Raw genomic sequence first — 22,480 nt, forward strand, 5'->3', positions numbered from 1 at the left:
CTGCCCCACCAGGACCCTCCGCTCTAACTATACCCACGAGAGCCAGGCCCAGGTGAGCTCACACCTCAGACCCCGGGCAGGGAGGTCACACTCGAGACTCCGACCGCGCCCACTCCCAAGCCACGAGGACCCTCCTCCTCTCTTCTGCACCCCTCACCCTCCCATCCAGACTCGAGCATGCCCACCCACCCAGCCTGTCGTCCCTGCTTCCCCAGCGCACGCGCGCAGCGGGGCACTCACAAGGCGGCCCCCAGCGCATCGTGCGGGCCGCCACAGCTGGAACTCGGCCGCAGCGCGGCCCGGCGGGTCGGGCTCCCCGCCAGCCCTCAGGCCCCGCAGGTAGAGGAGCTGGGCGGGGTGGGAGAGCCGGAGCGCCAACGGGGCGGGGCCTGCGGGGTGGGGGCTGGGGCCTGACGGCCGGGCCGGGCGGCGGAGCTACAGGGGACAGAGCGCGGGAGGCGCGTGCAGCCAGCCGCAGTTGGAGCCCGAGCCCGAGCCCGCGCCGCCATGCCCCTGGCCTTCTGCGGCAGCGAGAACCACTCGGCCGCCTACCGGGTGGACCAGGGCGTCCTCAACAACGGTTGCTTCGTGGACGCGCTCAACGTGGTGCCGCACGTCTTCCTGCTCTTCATCACCTTCCCCATTCTCTTCATCGGTGAGCGCGCGGGGCGAGCAGCGGAGGGGAGGACGGTGGTCGGGAGGGAGGAGAAGGAGGCGCTGCGCGCCGCAGCGCTCCGCGTCCCCTTGCAGCCAGGCGACCGCCGCTCGCCTCCCCCTTGGGTTCCCCTGCCCTGTGTTATGCCCCGCGGTGCCGGCGCTCACACACCCGCACAGCCCTCACTCTCGGGGTGTCCCTGAAACCGCACGCACCACAACGGAAGCTCCTGACCGAGGGAACCCCCAAGTTTTGCCACCGCAGGGCCAGAGCTGGGGTGGAGAAAGGGGAAAGCAGGGATCTCTGTACGCGCTGGATAGGTCGGGAGGGGGTCAGGCTGTAACCTCAGAGGCGCTGTGTAGGGAGCCGGGCCACCCCTCCCCCAAGGCACCCTTCTCGTCAGCCGCAGCTGGGCCCAGGGAGGAGTGCAGCCTGCGCCTCAGAGGCTGGGTGGAGGCCCTGCGAACCCTGTGCTTCCCAGGGTCTGAACCTGACAGTAGTCAGTAGCCTCCGGCAATCCTAGGGTTCCACTCGCCCTGATCGAGAAGAGGCTCCGCTTCCCCAGCTAACCCCACAGCGGCACGCGCGTCTCCGGAGCGCAATTTCTCGGGCTCGGGGCAGAGCCGATCCGACTTAGCAGCGACCCGGACGGAGGCCACCAGCGCCCCTGTTTGAAAGCCCTCCGCAGAGTTGAGCGTCACCGCCCAGACAGTTGTGTGTGCCTCTTTCCTAGGGTCCCCTTTATCGCTCTCCAAGACCTCGAATTTCTCAAGCTAGCTAGCTCTGTCAACTCATAGGGTGTTCCCTGCCTCCCCCAAAACGTGTTAATTTGCTCTAATTCAGAAAAAAGCAAATCTTAAGATTCATATACAGCTTTTGAGAAGAAAGGAAAAATTGCTACAAAATTAAAAAGAGGAAGATGCTGCAGAAGCAAAAAGTTGCTAGTTGTTGACAAAGACAACTAGAAATAGGAAGGAAGCTTATGTTCACATGTGTATCAAAAACTGTACCAGCATTTACACTGTTGCTCTCCACCAAACATTTATTTACGCGGTTATTTGTCACACAAGAAGTTGGCATATAAAATGGGTACCTGCACATGTGGGCCTCTGTGGGTCCGGGGTTTCATGCAAGGACATTTAGTTCATGTGTACCAGACTGGGGCATTGTCATGGGGACACACCTCATCCCCACCATGGACCCAATGCCTAAGCACCCTCCTGGGGTTCACGAAACCTCCTCCAGGAGAGCCAGGCTTCCCACCTCTTCCTGTCTCTCCTTGCAGGATGGGGCAGTCAGAGCTCCAAGGTGCACATCCACCACAGCACATGGCTCCACTTCCCTGGGCACAACCTGCGCTGGATCCTGACCTTCATGCTGCTCTTCGTCCTGGTGTGTGAGATCGCGGAGGGCATCCTGTCTGATGGGTGAGTGACTCTCAGAGGACCCAGGAGAGTGGATCTACTCAAGGGTGCTTCCTAAAAGGCCCAGGGAGACCCCAGCTCAGCTGCGTTCCATGAGCCAATATCGTTTCATTTGCTGATAAATCCAGCAACTGTTTACCCAACATCTGTGTGCCAGGCTCTCTGTGCCAGGCACTGGACAGTGAGAACCAGGCCCTGCTCTCAGTGCAGCAGGGTGGAGGGGACCCAAATCTGCACACCAAGACGTGGTGAAATAATCCTAGAGCCTATTAGAGTGGATATGCCCAGCCTCTCCCACAAGCTGCTGGGATTACCTTCTTGGAGGGAAGAAAATCACTCTTGCTTCAGATCTTTCCTTGGTTCCCAGTTGTTTACAAGGTCCTAAGTCCTCAGCCTGGCATCCAGGTTCCTCACAGTCGGCCCTCCCTCTCTCTAGCCTCATTCCTATGGGTTTTCTCCCCATGCCCACCTTGCCTCTGGACCTCACAGCATACTCTTCACACCTCTGCCACAGCGTAGGTCATACTGTATGTTAACATCTATATCTATTTGCAAACTGTCTCCCGCCTAAGTCAGAAAGGCCTCAGAGTTGGAATCTGCATGTTATTCATCTTTGTATGCACAGTGCAAGGCACCTGAGAAAGCTCTGTAGACCCTTAGGGACTCCTTAAGAGAATAAATGAAATAACGTCACAAGTAAGTACTATGGGAGGATAAAGGAAGGCACAGTTGGGCAAGCTTCATGCCTGAGGGGACTTCTGAGCAGGATCTGGAAGGATGACTAGGGTTCTGACAGGCAGAGGAGTTCCGGAGAGGGAGGGCCAGCGGGGAGTCGTGAGAAAGGTACCGTGGGCGAGTGGGGAGTGGTGGGAGGGGAAGCAGGCAGGGTGGGAGCAGTGCAGCAGCGCGGCGGGGCTGAAGCATGAAACACGTGGGAGTGATGGAGGCTGAGATTTGGAAACTGGGGGCATCTGCAGGAAGGCTTCACATGCCAGGCCGAGTGTTTGGGTTGAATTTTCTAGGCAGTTTGGAAGAGAAGAGGTGTAATCAGCACAGCACTTTTAGGTGAGAACTTGAGGGCAGGGTGGAAGCAGGGAGAGGCTGGAGGTAGAAGCAGCGCTTAGGATTGACTGCAGTAGTCTAGGCGAGAGATAACTGCAGCCAAAAGTGGTGTGTCAGCAGTTGGGGGTGCAGATGAGGAGGAGATGAAGCAGCCATCTCACTAAGGAAGAATGGAAGGATCGGCAAGGCTCAGTGACTGCCTGGGTGAAGGGGTGGTGGAGGGTGGTGGACATTTGGCTTAAATATTTGAGGTCCAATCCCTCTGAGCTGGAATCAGACTATGGCCAGATTCCACTCCTGCCAGCCCTGGCTCCTGCAGCTGGATGGCAGGGGGATGGGATCCTCACCCCCACCAACACACACACTGCCTCACCCTCCCACTCCCAATGTCCCTGCATCCTGGCTTCAGCAGTAATCTCTGTGATAACTGCTTGCCTTGGGCCTCCTCCTGGCTATCAAAGCCCTCAGATGAGCAGGACCAGAATGCATACTGCCACATAACTAGCAGGTGACAAGTCCGCCTCCCGCCTTCCATCCCAACACCCCTTCCAAAGCAGCACAGATGCTAGAGATGGGAGGGATGCCTTGTGAGCCCTCCGGCCAGAATATACTCACCCGGCTGTAATGAACAAAACAACAACAGAGGGGAAAATACCCTTCCTGCAGAGAAGGTAGACCTGGGCCTTTGCTAGCATTTCTGCTATGCCACGCACCAGCTGTGGGACTTGGGACAAGTCACCCAGCCCTTCTGGGTCTCACTTTCTCTACCTGTGAAATGAGCATCATAATCCCTGCCTTGCCTGCTTCGTAGGGCAGTGGAGGATGAAATTAGAGCATAGACAGGGTGCAGAGTGCAGAGTGGCAGAGCCCTGGGCAGCTAGTATATTCCCAGAATGTGGGAGACTGGATAGAATATGGCTGGGGACTCTGTCCTGCTGGCTGTCCAGCAGGCCCTCCTGTGTGGGGCAGCACCTGTATCCCAAACCTCTCCAGCTCAGTGCAGATCGCCATCTCCTCCCCAGAGAGCAGGTCAGCTCCTCCATAGGCACTTATCTGGTATTTGCTGGTTTCCATCTGTGGCCTGCACCCCTGGGCAGGGGAGCATGAAGGAGGATGGGAAGGGGAACGGACATGAGGAGAAGCCACAGTCCCTGTCCTGGGTTGGCCGACTTGCCGGAAGTGTACGGGGTAGATGAGAGAGGGGGGCTGTTAAAGCAGTGGCCTTCGAACTTGAGTTTAGTTTAAGGTAAGCCTCATTTAGTGATTAAGTAAGGCATCTAACCTGTAGGGCTTCTTGTCTTCCTTTAAGTATTATTTCTCTGTGATGCTCTGAATTCAGAACAACCAAAGCAGTATAGGTTATTTAGAATTTTTTTTTAAATATAGAATGTTTTCCCAGACCACCATACACTGGAAAAAGCCATATATAAAACTTTTACCTAATTTCTTATCTAAGTCAGTGTATATTATTCAGTAAAGCAGCCAAAATCTATTTAAGTCGTGTCATAAAATACTTATTTCAATTATGGTTATTCACTGTCTTATTTCATCTTATAAAATGTTTATCATTTCTACCTTCTATTGCAAAAAAAAATGAATGTACTTAAACTTATGAAATAACATTTTGGATGTCACTTAAAAATGTATGCAGGAGTACAGAGTTTTTCAAAATTATTTCAAGGAGGACAGAGGCAAGCATTTTGAAGACCTCCTGGACAGGGTGTTGGTTGTTTCCAGTGCCCCCACGAGTGACTGCCTTGTACCTCCTGTAACAGTGCGAAGACCTCGCACTGAGACTATCCACTAATCAAGCTTGAAGAACGTCAACGTGTACAGTTTCATTTAACAAGAAATCTGGAGGCCACCTTTTTTAGTTGGTGTGGTGGCTTAGTAATGGCATCAGGAACCCAGCTTCTCCACATCTTTCTATGCCTTACTCTGTGTGTCCACCATATCTTCTCTTACGGTTACAAGATGGCTGCCCAACTCCAGGCATCAACTAAGCAAGGAAAAAGGGGGCATGCTGCCCACAAGCCTCTTCTTTATGCAGGAGATCATCTTCTACAGACATTCCTGACATCTCATTGGCCAGAATTGGGTTGTATGGCCACTCTTAAACCAATCACTGACAAAGAAGTGTGCAATTGCATGGCTGCTTGAACCAATCACCATCCATTTCCTGGGGCTGGGCGCGTTGCTGCTGGAGCAAACTTGTGGTTCTTCTAGCGAGGAAAAAGGGAAACACACTGCCTCTATGCTATATCCTAGTCCCACCAGACCACTTGGGGTCCCAACATGGCTCTCCTCATGCCCCCCACCTTCTCCATTGAACTCCTGCTCATCCTTCAAAGTTCAGCCTTGTGCCACCTCCTCTGTGAAGCATTCCCTGCTTGCCCACCCTCCCCTGTGTGCTCTCAGCCTTCTGTCCATCTGCAATACCACTTCCCTAGACTGCCTAGTCAGACAGTTAGCTCTGAGCATGGTTGCTTCCTTCCCTACTGTCAGCTTCTCGAGGGCAGGGACTCTTCGCACACTGGATAGAAGGAGCAGCACAAGCAAGGGCAGCACTGAAGCAGAAGACTGGAGGAGGCCTCCTGGGAATGGAGGGGTTCCTAACCATAGCTTCACTAGAAAGAGCAGGCTGGGCAGTGCTGGAAAAAAGTCTTGAGGCCACATCACCTGTGCCTTTGAGTTTTGCTTTCTATAGAAGGGAGCCTTGGAAGGGCATGACCAGGACCAGGCAAGTCGAGCCTCCTCACCAGTCGTGGAGAAGCTGAGTTCTGGGAGGGAACTCTGGCTCCCTATGGGGCTTATCACCAGACCAGAGCCCACCTACTGAGGCCTCTGTAGGGGGATAAGCTGGTTCTAAGCCAGAAGCTTTGCAGCTGCGACTGCCAAGGCCAGCTCCCCTATGCCAGATTCTGTAAGTGTAAACCCAGAGAGAGAAGGCCATGAATTTCAAAGCCTGAACACCGAGCTCTCATAGCATCTCTGTGTGAACGCCTGGGCCCCTTAGTTGACAGGTGTGTTTGGGGTCTGGGATGGGCAGAGCTGCCAGCATATGATATGGAACGATACGGTTATGTGTGTTCTGGAGTCCCCACTGTGTGCTGGCCCTAAGCACGAGGCCTGGGCTACTCTGTTAGGGTACGACGCAGCTCATCTACATTTTCTCTCTCTCTCTCTCTCTCTCCCCCTCTCTCTCTCCGTCTCTCTTGCCCTTATCTCAGGGTGACCGAGTCCCGCCATCTCCACCTGTACATGCCGGCCGGGATGGCGTTCATGGCTGCTGTCACCTCTGTGATCTACTATCACAACATTGAGACCTCCAACTTCCCCAAGCTGCTGATTGGTAGGGAAAGGGGAGGAGTGGGAAACGGGGAGGGATAGGTACTTCCATGTGTTCCTTCAGATAATGTTTGCTGAGGACTTACTATGTGCCAGGCACTGTTCTAAGTGCTAGAGGTTCAGAAGTAGAGAAGAGAAATTCTTGCCATCGTGGAGCTTCCAGTCTGGTGGAGGAGACGCACAAGCAAAGACAGTAAACAGACAAACAAACAGATAAGTAGTGATGATGCTATGAAGAACATAGAGCTGGGTAAGGGGTAGAGAGTGAAGGCCGTGTTGCTGTCTGTATAGGATGCTCAGAGGAGGTAAGAGTGAGCATGCAGATATTTGGGGGTAGATGTTTCCATGCAAATGGCGCAGCAAGTGCAAAGGCCTTCCGATAGGAACAAACTTGGCAAAGAGGCTAGTATGGTCGAAGGCAAATGAGCTCAAGGAAGAATGGTAGGAGATGAGGTCAGGGGCCAGGAGAGGAACAAGGAAGACTCCTAGGTTTTGGGCCAGAGTACATGGGTGAACAGCGGTATTAGTAACTGACATGGCAAAGGAGCAGGAGTTGGGGTGTTTAGGCCACAGTTGAGTTTGAAACAGCCAGCTCAAGTGTCAGGCGGTCAGTTAGATAAACAAGTTGGGCGTTCCAGAGGAGGTCTGATAGTCACGGCTTCCTAGGTGGCATCTTGAGCCCAAATGAGGTAACCTGGAGGAAAGAGAAGGGCCCCAGGACCAGAGCCTGTGGTTTGCCAACATTTAGGAGTGTCTGCTTAGACCTTCTGACACCATGTGGCCGGGGTCCCAGTCAGAAACAACAGTGATGGATGTTGACATTTACTGAGTGTGTGCTGTGTGCCAGGCTCAGTGCTAAGCTTCCTCCGTGCATTATCTCACTTAACCCCCACACTCTCCCTCTTGTACTCTTGCTATCCCCATTTTACAGATGTGAACACTGAAACTCAGAGAGGTTACAAATAATAACAGGGAACACTCATTTAGCACCTGCTACGTGTCAGGCACGATCCTAAGCATTTTACATATTAACTCATTTAATCCTTACAACTCTATGAGGTAGGTACCATTATTATTTCCCTTTTATAGATCAGGAGACCGAGGCTCAGAAGTTAAATGGTTTGCACTAGTCTCACCAGCTAGTCAAGGGCCAGAGCCAAGTTTTTGTTTTTGTTTTTTTTTAACATTTATTTATTTATTTGGCTGCACTGGGTCTTAGTTGTGGCATGCGGGATCTTTCATTGCGGCGTGTGGGCTCTTCATTGCGACACGCGGGCTTTTTTCTAGTTGTGGCGGACGGGCTCAGTAGTTGCGGTGCGCGGGCCCTCCAGTTGTGGCGCACGGGCTTAGTTGCCCCACGGCATGTGGGATCTTAGTTCCCTGACCAGGGATCGAACCTGCATCCCCTGCATTGGAAGGTGGATTCTTAACCACGGGACCACCAGGGAAGTCCTCAGATTCAGGTTTAGATCCAGGAGTCTGGCACCCAAGGAGGCTCTTAAAAAGGCTGAGACTGTGTGTCTAAGGGTCCTCAGACTGTGCTTAGGCCAGAGGTATAAATCCACAGATCTGCCTCTGTGTGAGGCTCAGTCTGCATGTCTAAGGCCGGGGCTGTACATCTGACTGTTAGGCTGTGGTCAGACCGTGTGTCATTAAGTCAGACTATGATTTTTAGGAATCATAGCATCTAATTGACATCTGGAGTCTGGAACTCTCTGTGCTAAGCCAGAGACAGCACGGTGTCATGAGTGGGTAGAGAAAGTTTCCCAAGCTGATCACAGGTCTACCTTCCTGTGTAAGGCGGGAGCTGGCTCCATCAGGATTGTCCAGATGATGCCCCCACCCCAGGGTCCCCCAAGTGAGTGTGGTTGGGGGACTAGGGGGCAACAGATGGAGAGGTGTTAAATACAAGCTTCGGAGAGCCTCCCGCGCCAGTGTCTGAAGCAGCTCCTCATGCACAGAGACCTCTCATTAACCACGAGGCCTGGCTGACCGGTGCCCCTGGAAACACCCTGTCTGGGCATCTGGCGAGTTCATTTTCTCATTCTCCAGAAAGAGCATAATGTTCTCTCCGCAAAGCACAAATGACCACCCATGACCAGTCCTTCTCCAAGGAACAAAGACTAACTCCCCCCTTTGGTAGAGCTTTGCTCTCCACAAAGCCAGAAATTCTAGAACAGGGAAAAGGGAAGAGGATGCACCCCATGAGCTGCAGGACAGCAGGTATTAGGGGAATAGCTGGCCCTTTGAGGAAGCTACCGTCCGGTCACAGGTCTGGAGTCCTGCAGAAAGGTGACCCATGATGCGGCTTACATTGTCCCGCGAAGTAACCTTGTTCCTGGATGCAGGTGAGATCAGAAGGTGTTCTGTGAGAATGTCATGTTTGAGCTGAGAACTGAAGGATAGGTAGGAACTAACTACGAGAAGGGACAGGGGAATGCTTCAGGCAGAAGGAGCAGCATGTGCAAAGGCCCAGAGGCAGAAGATGCAAAGCACATTAGGAAATCTGGGCAAAAAACAGCAGCTGAAGTGCAGAGAGCAGAAGGGAGCTGAACTTTGAAGGTTGGAGTGACAGGAGGGGCAAGACCTTGAAGGCCACACTACAGGCGTTATTCTTTATCCCAAGGGCGATGGGAAGTCATTGAGGATTGGGATGTGTGTGTCTATGTGTTTACATATGCATAACATAAAACTTACCATTTTAACCACTTTTAAGTGTACAGTTCAGTGGTACTCAATACATTCACATTGTTGGGTAACTATCACTACCATCCATCTCCAAAACTCCTTCATCTTCCCATTAAACAAACAATAACTCCCCTCAACCCCTTGAAACCATCATTCGATAATACTTTCTGTCTCTATGAATCTGTCTACATTAGGCGCCTCGTAGTATAAGTGGAATCATACACTATTTTGTCCATTTGTGACTGGTTCATTTAACTTATTATATTCTCAGGTTTCACCCATGTTGTAGCACGTGTCAGAATGTTCTTCCTTTTTCAGGCTGAATGATATTCCATTGTGTGTGTGTGTATACACACACACACACACCATATTTTGTTTATCCATTCATCCATCAATGGGCAGTTGGGTTGCTTCCACCTTTTGGCTATTACAAATAATGCTGCTATGAACATGGGTGTGTTGAGATCATATTTGATTAAATGTATTGCTCTACGGAGGCTAGGTTGGAGGAGGGCAAGAGGGGAAGTGGGGAAACTATGAGAAAGCTCTTAAGGCGGTCCAGGGGAGACATGATGGTGACCTAACCCAGGTGGCCACCCAGATGGACAGAAGTCAATGGATTCAAGATAATTAGGAGGTAAAATAGAATTTGGTAATAGGTAGGATGTGGGGATGAGGGAGAGGAAAGGGAGGGAAGAAGCAGAGGTAATGGGAATTCAGAGTTTAAAACTCACCAGCAGCCCCTGTGTTTTACTACTTTCTTTCCTTTCTCCTGTTCTCTCGGACATGCACTAAGCTTTTACCGAATGCTGCTGTGTCTGGCAACAGGCTGAGGGCTCAGCACTGTAGGATGGGACTGTGGAAATAACCCCTGGGCTTAGTCCTGGGTCCTCAACTAACTCCCTGTGTGACCTTGGACAAGACACTCAGGCTCTCTGAGCCTCAGTTTCCCCATCTGAACAGGAATAGTAAGTCCCTGCCTAAGGCATAACGTTCTTATAAAGATCAAATCAAACCATATCTGTTACGTGTTAGCGGCAAGACCAATCTGAGACATATTTTAAAGTCTTGGCCTCAGGAGGAACCCTCACGAAGGTCTAAAGAGGTTCTGGTGCCTGGGATAGAGTCTGTTGGGAGAGTATAGGTGTGGATGCAGGGGAATGTCCCCCAGCTAGGGGATTCCTTGTGACCTGGAGACCTGACCCAGCTGAGGGACATCATCCCAGTCTTGAGGGCTGGGACCAGAAGCGGATGCTCCTGCCCTCTATCCTAATGCTCTCACTCAGGTGGCATTTGTCCCTCCCCAGTTCAATGTCTCAACCCAGTTCCCAGCCCAGAGCCAGGCTGGGACAGACTCCAGCTTTTGTCCCCAAGAGATGCCCTGGCATTTATGTCCTGGCCCTCCTAGGGATGAAGGCAGGGTGACAGTCTCCTTCCCTCTCTGTGATTCCTCTAGAGAGGAGCTCTAGGCATTTAGGCTGACCTTATATCATATATAAGATCATATATATCATATATTGCAGAGCATATGACTCTAGGGGGTAATTGGGGAAGGACTGCCTATGCTAAAGCACCCCCTAAAGGGGGACTTAGTTACTGCTGTCTTTTGTTGTCACCAGCTGACTGTGGTTTACTGGTGGATTTGGATGGGGGTGGTGGGAATTTACAGGATAGAATCCACAGATGGCTCCTGGTATTTATGGTCCAAGGTCTGAAATCTGGAGATAACAAATATCTTAACAGCTGATATCCAAAGAGCACCCACTGTGTGCCAGGCTCACTGTGCTAAATGTTCTCCATACATTGCTCATGACGACTTTTGAGGTAGTACTATTATTATTCCCATTTATGGATGAAGAAACTGAAGCCTAGATGGGTTAAATGACTTACCCAAGGTCACATAGCTATTAAGTCAGAGGATCTGTGCCCAGGGGTATCTGGCTGCAGGCCCAGCTCTAACCAATATACACACTGCCTCCCAGGACTGTGACTCATTTTTTTGTATCTCCCACTCCCCAGGCTCCCTGAGGAGCATCATCATGCTGTAGTAGACTCTGGACTTGGGGGCCAGGGACCTAGGCCCTCACCCTCTGTCTGTCACTAACTTGCAGTGAGCTTGGGCATGTCACCTCCTCTCTCTGGGCCTCAGGTTCCTCATCTGTTAAATGAAAAGGCTAGATTGAAGGACCTTTAAGATCTTCCCAGCTTGGGAATTCCGCAAGGAAGCCATTGTAGGGTGGAGCCTACGTGCACAGGCTCTGGCACTAGGCTAGTCCACTTAATGGCTGTGTGACCTTAGATCAGTTACCAAACCTTTCTGAGCCTCGATTCCCTTGTCCGTTAAACTGAGCATGACGGCAGGACCTCCTTCACAAGGCTAATATAAGAAATAAATGAGATAAATATGTTTAAAGTGCTTATTTGGTATGGTGCCTGTAACTTAGTTAAATTCAAGAAATAATTCCACTATTTTTCTTCTTATTTATTGTAAAGGGAAGTTTGGCTGACCACCTTGACTTATAAGATGATTATTATTTTTGAACATGCCTATCATGAATGTTTTAATGTATGCACAGTCATCTCAAGATTACATGCTCATATATTCACACACACAGACACCCCCTTACTCAGAAATGTGCATACTCACACCCATAACACTTGCTTGTCCGCACACACACCTCTTCCCTGACACACTTATTTTCTGTCCTCTTCCACACAGTTGCACACACACACGTGAATATGTGCACACACATCCTCCGTGCTCTCTTGTCTCCCCTCGGCAGCCCTGCTAGTCTACTGGACCTTGGCCTTCATCACCAAGACTATCAAGTTTGTCAAGTTCTACGACCACGCCATCGGCTTCTCGCAGCTGCGCTTCTGCCTCACGGGGCTGCTGGTGATCCTCTACGGGATGCTGCTCCTCGTGGAGGTCAACGTCATCAGGGTGAGGGTAAGCAGGCCGCTCCTGGGCTGCCACCCACCTGAGGACACACCTGGGCCAGGGCGGGGCTTCTGACCCGTGTCCTGCGCCTGGGTGTGGGTCCCCACCCTCTTCTTAGCCAAACCCTAGAAGGAGTCAGCTTCTTTTACCTGCTCCCAAAAGGTGAGTTGAGGCCAGTGGGAAAAGTTTCAGGAGGAACATTCCATCTGGCCCAGCTGCCCTCTACCCCAGGCTCCCAGGGGGAGAGGAAGTGACAGCTGAGGCTGTAGGAGTCTGGGTTTAATCGCATAGAGAGGAAATAAAAGCTTCAGGTACTGGCTTCTCTGAGTTTGTTTGATTTTTTTTTTCTTTTTGAGGTCAGGGAGGCTTATTTTAATGTATTCATATAGTTACACATGAATGAGTAAATGTGGTAAATGTGGCTGCATACATGTCTTTTTTTTAATCATTTTTGCTTGCCCCCTTTCCCTCTCTGAGCGTCATACCCTCCCCTCCCGCAACCTTTCTCTTCCCAGGTAACCCAGATTAAGAGCCTAGTATGTGTCCTTCCGTTCTTTGCTTTTATTAATATAATACCTTTTATTATACCTCTTTTAAATACCTCTTTGCTTTTATTAATATAATTAATATAATGTGTTAAGAATTTCTTCTCGACACATATAAGTATTGTTTTTTTCTTTCAATATTAGTTTTATAAAAATGGGATCATATTATGCATAGTTTTTCACAGCTTGCTTTTCTCATCTAACAGATATCCCTTGTGACTCCCTCCAAGTCTGAGATGGTTAATTTCGCTTCCTTAATGGCTGCGTAATATTCCATCGTATGGATGAGCCATAATTTATTCAGCCATTACCCTATTGACGGGCATTCACTTTGTTGCCAACTTTTTACCTTCATAAATAATGGCATATTCAACATTCCTATATCTTTATGTATTGCTGCTTTTATTTCTATGGGAGAGAATCCAAGGAGTGGAGTTACTGGCTCAAAGGGTCTGTGTATTTTAAATGTTAATTGATGCTGCAGATTACCTTCCGGAAATGCTGTAACCTACCAGCAGTGAATCAGAAAGCGCTTTCCCTTTCTCCAACCAGCAAGGGGGGCTATAGCCATTTCTAATTTGCGCCAGTCTGATGAGCATAAAGTGCTCCTTTGATCTGCATTCTCTGACTCCTCTGCTTTAGTTGGTGATTTGCAGGCTATGGAGGCTTCTATATTCCCTACGTCCACTGAGCCTCACATCATCCCCTTTTTAGATGAGGATACACTTTAGATGAGATGTGTCCAAAGACGCCTTGCTAGTAAGCGGAGGAGGCAGGATTCAAACCCAGGTCTGCATGACTCCACATTCTGCAAACCCTACATGAAACACAATGGCATCTTCAGAATTGTAGGAGAAGATGGTATATGGGAGATTCCTGCTCCTCCCCAACCCAACCCACCCCAGGGGATTCAGAGTGGCCCTCGAGGAAGGGTTATGAGTCAGGAGTTCCTGGCACTGGTAGCCAAGAGGAGTTGGGGGATCCTCTTCCTGGGAATAGGCAAATGATGGCCCCATCTATTAGAGGTCAAGGGTGGGATGTCACAACCCCAGATCTTTGCTGAGGCAGAATGGAGGGTGGTGAGAAGGTGCACTTACCCATCCTCAGTGACCCGTGTGCCCCACAGAGATACATCTTCTTCAAGATGCCGAGGGAAGTGAAGCCCCCAGAGGACCTGCAGGACCTGGGGGTGCGCTTCCTGCAGCCCTTCGTGAACCTGCTGTCCAAAGGCACCTACTGGTGGATGAACGCCTTCATCAAGACTGCCCACAAGAAGCCCATTGATCTCCGAGCCATTGGGAAGCTGCCCATTGCCATGAGGGCCCTCACCAACTACCAGCGGCTCTGCGAGGCCTTTGATGCCCAGGAGGTCAGTGGGGGCATGGCCCCACCATCCATTCCCTGCCCTCTGGTTTAGAGTCACAGATGGGGACATCAGAAAGTATCAGGTCAAACCCTTGATGGGACAGTGGGGAAACTGAGTCCCAGTGAGAGGAAGAAGCTTGCCCTAAGTCACACAGTGAACCAGGGACAAGTCCAAGACCAAAGACTCATAGGACAGTCACAGCTGGAATGGCTGCCACAGTTTAGCTCATCTGGTCTAACACTTTCATTGTCCATGTGGGGAAACTGAGGCCCTGAAGGGAGGTACTGATTTCCCATGCCCTGTGCTCTTCCTTTTGGAGCCCAGTGACTGTAAAGGTGGGAATTTTCATCCATTTGGAGAGCAGGGGCATTAGTAGCCTGATCCTTACAATAACTCTATGATTTGAGCTAGGCAGGCATCTTTCCAAATCACTGATGAGGAAACTGAGGCCCTGAGAAAGGCTGTGACCTCCCCAGAGCTGGCCCATGGCTGGTAGGTAGTAAAGCCGGTTGCCTGACTCCCAGTCCAGTTCTCCTTCGCTAGTGCTTCTGCCCTAGCATCAAGGGGAGACACTGAGGCAGACACAGCGGCACTGGACTGGAATATTTACTCCCTCATTACAGTGCTGTGCTCGCCACATAGTCCCTGACCAGCTCTGTGACCTTGATCCATCATCTGGCCTCAGTTTCCCCACCTGGACCATGTTGGGTCCCCATATGGACCCACACAACCACACACTTGGTGGTTCCATAATTTCTTCCTGGAGTTCACCTTTTTGCAGCAGATGCCACTGGGTTTCCCCAGGCAGCAGGAGCCAGGAGCATCCTGGGAGGCTGGGCCCTGCTGTGAACGGGCCCTCAGCCACTCTGACCTGGCCATGGGTCTCTTTGGACAGCGGAAGGACATGCAAAGCACACAGGGTGCCCGGGCCATCTGGCAGGCCCTCTGCCATGCCTTCGGGAGGCGCCTGGTCCTCAGCAGCACTTTCCGCATCTTGGCTGACCTGCTGGGCTTCGCTGGGCCACTGTGCATCTTTGGAATCGTGGACCACCTTGGGAAGGAGAATCGCGTCTTCCAGCCCAAGGTAGGCCACCGAGGGGTAGAGCAGGCACCCTTTGCAAGGTTTTCACTCACGGGTGAGAAAGGGCAAGAGGCCGAAGTGTGTGAGCTGTGGCTGCAACGGGGCAGCTCCTTATGATGCACAGAGCCCTTAGCAATATCCCCCTCTAGGAGATGCTCTGCATCTGGTCAACAGAAATGTTAGAAGGCAAGCTTGTGCCCCTAGAGGATTTATGGCGTCTTGCTCTTTTCACCATACCATAGTCACCATAATACCTCTCTCAGTTACGTCATCATTCGGAAGGTTGCAGGAAGTGCATTTGTTTATCCAGTGTCTAGAGCTTCTATTTGTTAGCTTTTAGTTCATGTCATCTTAGCAGACTCGAAATAACTTTTCCGGGATCTATCTTCTTCAGTTTTGTATATGCACAGCACTCAAGGTTCTGCAGGGCCATCTTGGTGGCTGCTGTTGTGGGGAGGAGAGTGGGAAACCTCCGTGTGTAGGGCTTTTTCTCCCTCCACTACAAATTTTATTAAAAGCTGCCCCAGTTTTATTAATATGTTAGACTTGCCCATTAAAATTTCTTTTTTAAAAAGAGTTCCATGTCTTAAAAATACTTGAAGCCCATTGGACTAGATGATATCCAATGGCCTTTCCAGCTCTAAAGATGCTATAGACTGAAATTTGTCGGACAACAGCGACAGAAAAATCTTTCTGGGGTTTAGTTTCCTTCCTTGGGGCAATAACATCCACTCTGGGGGTGAGGGTGGAGTACTTAATTCTTCCATCTGTTTCTTTGCTGCCACTTAGGTTTAGATGGTCACGAAGCGGAAAACTTTTCACCTCTAATAAAATTCAGAGTCTTATTTTCCCAGCAGAACATCATTATAACCTTTTAACCACAAATAGACAGTCCAAAAATGATCCAGGGAATTACTAATTAGGGATCTGACTACTAATTTACGACTCTCCCTTGTGTAATGTTATTCATCTCGTGGGCCCCAAAATTGCAGATACCATTTAATCCTCAGGAGGTTCATATGAATTTTTTCCAGAGGTATAATTAATCAGCTGAGTACTTTTGGCCGGGAATATGAGACACTCCAAGTCTGTTTGTCTGATTTACTCAGCAAATGATTTTTTTTTTTTTTTCGGTACACGGGCCTCTCACTGCTGTGGCCTCTCCCGTTGCGGAGCACAGGCTCCGGACGCGCAGGCTCAGCGGCCATGGCTCATGGGCCCAGCTGCTCTGCGGCATGTGGGATCTTCCCGGACCGGGGCACGAACCCATGTCCCCTGCATCGGCAGGCAGACCCCCAACCACTGCACCACCAGGGAAGCCCAGCAAATGATTATTGAACCCTACCATGTGCCAGACCTGGGTTAGGCTGTCAGAGTATAGAGGCAATGGTTACGATGAGGAGATTAACAATAGTAACAACCATTTATTGACTGCTTAATACATGCCTGGCTGTGTGCAGAAGTTATCCATTTGCTATCTCATTTAATCCCTAAAACAGCCCTTTAGGGTAAGTTTTTTTTGTAACAGTTTTATTGAGATATAATTCACATAACCATACAACTTATAAGGTAGGTATTTTAATTCCCATTCTACAGATGAGGAACTTGAGGCTCAAAGAGGTTAAGTAACTTTCCCTAGGGTCTCTCAGCTAGTTAGTGACAGAGTCAGGATTTGAAACCAAGTCTCTTTCACTCCATAGTCTGGGTATTTACAATCATGATGCTAAATTGATTATTATTATCAAGCCATCACCGCTGGCTCCAAGGATTGTGAAACCCAATGGAGGAGAGAGAAATCTAAATAAAATATTTTTATACCATGTGTTAAATACTACTACTCGGAAGTAGATACAAGGAACTAAGGGAAGAAGGAGCGACTAACTCAGCCAGTGATCATGACAGCTTCGTAGAGGAGAGGGTATTTGAATGGGACCTTGACAGATGCATAGGAGTTGGCTAGGCTAAGATGGGTAGATTTCTTGTTCAATCAAGAATGTGAGGACTATTAACTTTGAAATAAATTTTATGAAAATTTTACTGTACTTCACAATTTTTATGCTTTTAGAAAATGCTTAAATAATGTATCAATTTCTTAAAAAAGAAACTTGAGAAAGCCTAAAAAAAAAAAACTTTGAAGACTTTTTGCTTATTTAGACTTCAGTGGCTTTTGAGCTGCTGAACTTTATTTGCGCTCAAAAGAGGGGGAAAGAGACTGCTTCTCTTGTCCGCAGGAGTGTCACCTTCAGGTTCAGTCTGACCTTAGGTGACCCCTAAATACTCCATATTGATAAAACTGCAGCAGCATGGAGCCAATTGTTAATATTAGGGGGAAGTGACACCAGCCAGAGCCCTTATCAGCTTGTCCACATCGTCTTCTCCTTCCTATGTTTCCCAAAACTCTTATGCCAGTCTCCTAAGAACTCTGACGGCGGATGTGTCAAAGAGATGGTGAGAACAACACTTAGAATATTAATTCATCTGAATGTTAGCTTTGCCTTCTCTTTTCTCTTTGTTTATACACAAACCCTGGGATTTGCTGCCCTCTCATTGGAACGCTCTTGTCTCAGTTACTTGTTGGCACACAAATCACCGAGACAGATGGCACTGCCTCAGTGGCAGCAGGCCTTATCAAATTTAATATTTGTTCCCTGCAGCCCAAATACAATCAGCAAATTACAGACATAGAAACGAGAGTTGAAAGTAAATATAGTCTCCAGCGTCAGCAACAAAGAGTCCTCAATCGTGTGGTTGCTTGGGATATGGCTTAATTCTCATTTGGGCTTCTGGGCCCAGAAAGTGGGGGAAAGGAGTCATTTATTAAAGTTACTTCGGGGCTTCCTTGGTGGCGCAGTGGTTGAGAGTCCACCTGCCTATACAGGGGACACGGGTTCGTGCCCCGGTCCGGGAAGATCCCACACGCCGCGGAGCAGCTGGGCCCGTGAGCCATGGCCGCTGAGCCTGTGCATCTGGAGCCTGTGCTCCGCAACGGGGGAGGCCACAACAGTGAGACGCCCGCGTACTGCAAAAAAGAAAAAAAAAAAAAAAGTTACTTGGTTCACCCCACTGCCTCCCGGCAGGCAGCTCTAACCCAGAGAGACAGGTGCTATTCTGGTCTTTTTGAACAAAGAAGGAAGCTCTCTAGCTACACGTCACAATGTTTAACAGCCCTCTCAGTGAGAAAGCCCTTCTTTCTGCTCAGCCTGAATCCATCCTGCTGCAGTCAGCACAGCCAGGCACCCATTGTTTACTTTATTATCAGTGGCTGCCCTGTCCTCTCTTCCCTTGCCAGGATACTCACAGTTGGCAAGAATCATACCGCCCTTGGCATCTTCAAGGACAAGCATTTCTTATCTCTTCTTTTATTGTTGGAAGTGTCATATAGCTTGCTAGATCTTTGACACTCCTGTCCCCCTGCCACTCCCCAAGGAAAGCTGGGACCCAGGCTGTGCACAGCCCACAATAGATCTCTTTCCAGCCCCCTCTCTCACCCAACCCCCTCCAGCAATCTGTCACCTGCCATGAATGCCTCCGATCTGTCAGGCGGGCAAGGATTTATAAAGAACTGCTGGCATCTGAAACCTGCCAGCACTGCTCTAGGCTGTGAGCTGAGTAGAGGAAAAAAGAATAGTCTGGGTTTGATCTCAGGGCCAAAGCTTCGAATGGCCTCTAAACCTCAGTGGGAGTCATGTGTAGGTTAGTGAGTGTGTGTTGTTTCTGAATGAGTTCTCCTGAGACCTGCTTATGAGTGTATGCGTATGTTCCTTCTGTTTGTCCCTGTGTCTCTTGGTATGTCTCTTTCTGTGTATATCTGTGTCCCCATTTGGACGCCTATATTTGTGGCTATCACTGTGGGTACTTTGAGAACTTATATCCATTTCTATGATTTTGTGATGTCAGCGTGTGGGTTGGTCTCTTTACAACAATGCCCATGAGCTGCTCTGGTCTGGTGTGCATCACTAACCCCTCTCAGCTGCCAAGATGCATCTCCAATGTCACCTCCTCCAGGAAGCCTTCCTCTGGTTGAATTAGATGCTCCTCTTCTGTGCTCCCATAATATCCTATGCTTGCACCATCAAAGCACCCCTTTTCTTTTTCCTCAACTTGACCCTGAGTCTCCTAAGACAGGACCTGTGTTGTCTGACCTCTATGTGCCCAGCTCCGTGCCTGACACCCAGGAGGCACAGGAGAAATTATTCTTCAATGAATAATGCAGATGTTACTGTTACTGCTTACCCTTACTAAAAAAATTTTTTACCTACATTGTTACATTGGATTCTCATAACAACTCTCTGAAGTAGAAACCCTTAATGGCCTCATTTTACAGGTAAGGAAACTGAAGCTCAGAGAGGTTGAGGAACTTACTAAGGACACAGTAGCTAACCTAATGAGTCAGAATTCAAACTCAGATATGGCTAACCTCAAAGTCTAAGCTCTAAACCACAATGTCAAATGGTTGTGGATGGATGGCTGGGTGCCTTGGTCTGTGAGTGGTCAAAGACAGTTCTCAGTGTTTTTACCCAGGGCCTCCCAGAACTGGGACCTACAAGCAATTCACTTTATGGCCCTTGCCAAAATTGGAAGCAAGATCCCAAGTGTCCCCCTCCCCTTTAAGCTCCAGAGAACAAGGGAAAGGAGGCTTTCCAGTCATACCTCTGGCCAGGCAGGGGCGATGGGAATCAGACCTGTAGAGTCCTGGGTGCTAGGCCTACCTCTGCAACAAACTCCCTCTGCGCTCTTCAGCAGTCACTTACATTCTGCAGGCCTCTGTTGGCTCGACTGTAAAATGGGGAAATGTATAGCTTCTATAAAGAGTAGATGGGGGATGAAGATCATATGCATTGATTAATTTAAAATATATTTATTGAGCACTACTGAGGAAACCCCTGGAAACAAACACAATTTCCTCCCTGAGAGCTTGTGAAAATGTGAGACAAGGACATCTGATCTTCCAAAGCATTTACCACCCGCCAAATGTCAAGTTGTAAGTCCTTGGCCTTTTCTCTCCAGTCTTCAAGGTGCTGGGCAATGCCGGTGCTCTCACAGCCATTTGAAGCTTCCCAGGGCCTGCCTTCCTTGGGCAGCATCCTAGCCCTCTTTGGCTAGTCTAGAACCCACTTCTTAATCAAAATGTAGCGATTCTGACCTCCATTTCTTTTACGCTGTCTCTTTGAAGAGAGATCAAATAATGACCCAATCAATGACTTATACCTGCAAGCAGATTTTCATTTTAACAGGTCACAAAATTCTTGATCCAAATAAATATTATTTCTGACCCTAGGGTGTGTGTGTTGTTAGGGGAAGGGGTCAAGGCTTTGCCTTTAGATCTGAAAAATGAGAATTTGTTGCTTTGTGAAAAATGTACAAATACGGATGAGTGCATTTAATAAATAGCGCCCATAGCCTAACCAATGAGACCGGTTGATTTTTCTAGCCCTCATTCCCCAGCGTATGTGCTTTCTGATCATTGTGGCACAGTGAATGAGCGCCATTCCATGCTGCTCGAGAGCTTTCGTGGTAACTGGTGTTCTTGGTGGCATAACGTTCCCATGAGTCTCCTAATATACTTACCCATTCCCTGTGGTTAGATATTTACATGGATTTTTGCACTCTCCCCCTGCTATAATCCAGAGATAGTACATCTTTGTACATACAGCTCTTTCCTTATGTTAAATTATTTCCTTTGGGATAAACCCCCATGACGTGCTTTGTGGCTTTAAAATAATGGACTCTATTCTCCAGAGCTGGGTCTCTACAGAGGCTGGTAGAACAGAAGAATTCCAAGGCATGTTACACAGGACCAGGTTTTTCCCAAGCCCGGATGACTACATTTTTGACCCAGAACCATGCAGGTGGGCATCTTTCAGTCCCCCACAAGTCACAAGCTTGTAGCTGACAGTAGGAGACTCAAGGTCAAAAGACTGGATGAGACTTAAGTAGTGGATCTACGGTAGTGATTTTGGCATCATACAGGTTCATGTTCACGTGTTGTTTTCCTTTATCAGCATGTGACCTTGGGCCAGCCACTTAACCATGCTGAAACTCCATTTCCTCATGTGTAAAATTGGGCTAATAATGGTACTCTTCTCATTACGTGTTGTGAGCATTGCACCTGGTAAATATTGTATCCTGCCCCTTGCTTCCCTGTTAGGTCAGGTTCTTAAGCCATGTGGCCTAGTTTTAAGGTCCATTTTGCTGCTTCCAGCCATCCCCACCCTCTCACTTCTCCCTTCTCCCTTTTCCTGTTGTACTTTGACAAATGAGACAGAGTCAGGGGCTTCAGGCGTCAGTAGGACCCCCTTCTAAGAGACCTCACTTCTCCCTATATCTGCTTCCTGCTGTCCCCAAAAGGGAGAGACCCCATGCCACAGAGGAAGGGCCATACAGTTGTAACCAGGACCGGCTCCATGGAGCTGTGAGAGCTGGTTAAAGGGGCCTGTTGAACCAAGAGACAAGATCTTCTCTACCATCAGAAAGGCCTGTATCCAGGATGTAGGAATTTCTGACTCTAGGAACAGGAAGGACTCCGCTTAGAATCCTGACCCTTTCAGCCTGCTCTGGTGTGGACATGCCATCAGGCTCCTTCTCAGCACTTTGTTCCCACCACTCTTTATCCCGCAGCAGCAGTTCCCACACCCTTCCAAATCACTTGCAAAGTTCAGGGCAGAGTCTCCGGAAGGGGAGAGCTATGTCTTCATGGAAACACTGATGTGGCTCTGCTGGGGAGCGATGGACTTAATCAAGATCAAAGTTTTCCCAGGAGCTGTTGATGATGAATTTAGAAACACATGCTGTTGTTCCCTGGTATCTTTAGCAATGAAGTCAAGGTGTTTGGGTTTTTTTCCCCCACTACTTATCATCTGAGATCTTGCTGGAGGTGCAGGAAGCCTTACATTTAAAAGGAGGTCCCAGGAGCCCACAAGGCTGGGGCGCTTGGGTCTGAAATAGTCAATTATAGGCAATGAGTTCCCATCTCTTGCCTGGGAGCACTACTGCCATGTTTTCTGCTGGTCTTTCTTCCCAGAAGTTTCTATAGTGCACGCTGTTGGTGAATGTGGGACAAGGCCTCAGCTGATTCAGTTTTTGTAGCAGAGAACACACGTCGTGGGATCTGTTCTAGCAGTTCTAGTTTTGGCTGCTCTGTGATTTGCTCTATTTATTCTTGTCCTATTCAGAGTGAGCTCCCCTGGCCTGGTGGCCAAAAAGCTGAGAGTCATATTTATGGGCATGAGGTTAGAACTGGGCCACATTCTGTTCACCTAAGTTTATTGATGGAGAGAGTATAGGCAACCCTCCCTGTAGTTAGAAGAATGCTAGTCTGATTTTTCACTCATAAACAGTTGCCCAAAGCTTGCAAGCATGGAGGGTCCTAT

General features: G+C 49.3%; 1 protein-coding gene across 10 annotated transcripts in view; it reads left to right on the top strand.

Annotated features, from left to right (window-relative positions):
• The first annotated feature begins 462 nt into the window (after nt 1-462).
• ABCC8 (ATP binding cassette subfamily C member 8) overlaps nt 463-22,480 on the top strand; it is a 75,897-nt gene continuing 53,879 nt past the window's right edge. For 8 of the 10 annotated variants that reach the window (XM_027115270.1, XM_027115271.1, XM_027115272.1 and 5 more), the window contains exons 1-6: nt 508-655; nt 1,941-2,082; nt 6,372-6,493; nt 11,961-12,127; nt 13,790-14,032; nt 14,925-15,113. In XM_027115270.1, coding sequence (XP_026971071.1) covers nt 508-655; nt 1,941-2,082; nt 6,372-6,493; nt 11,961-12,127; nt 13,790-14,032; nt 14,925-15,113 — 1,011 coding nt within the window. Of the gene's footprint in view, nt 656-1,940; nt 2,083-6,371; nt 6,494-11,960; nt 12,128-13,789; nt 14,033-14,924; nt 15,114-22,480 lie in introns of those variants that run through there. The other 2 variants (XM_027115278.1, XM_027115277.1) reach the window with 2 other exon arrangements.

This window comes from Aethalodelphis obliquidens, unplaced genomic scaffold, assembly GCF_003676395.1.
Source record: "Aethalodelphis obliquidens isolate GAN/ISIS:26980383/991018 unplaced genomic scaffold, ASM367639v1 scaffold14, whole genome shotgun sequence".
NCBI classification, from domain to species: Eukaryota; Metazoa; Chordata; class Mammalia; order Artiodactyla; family Delphinidae; genus Aethalodelphis; species Aethalodelphis obliquidens.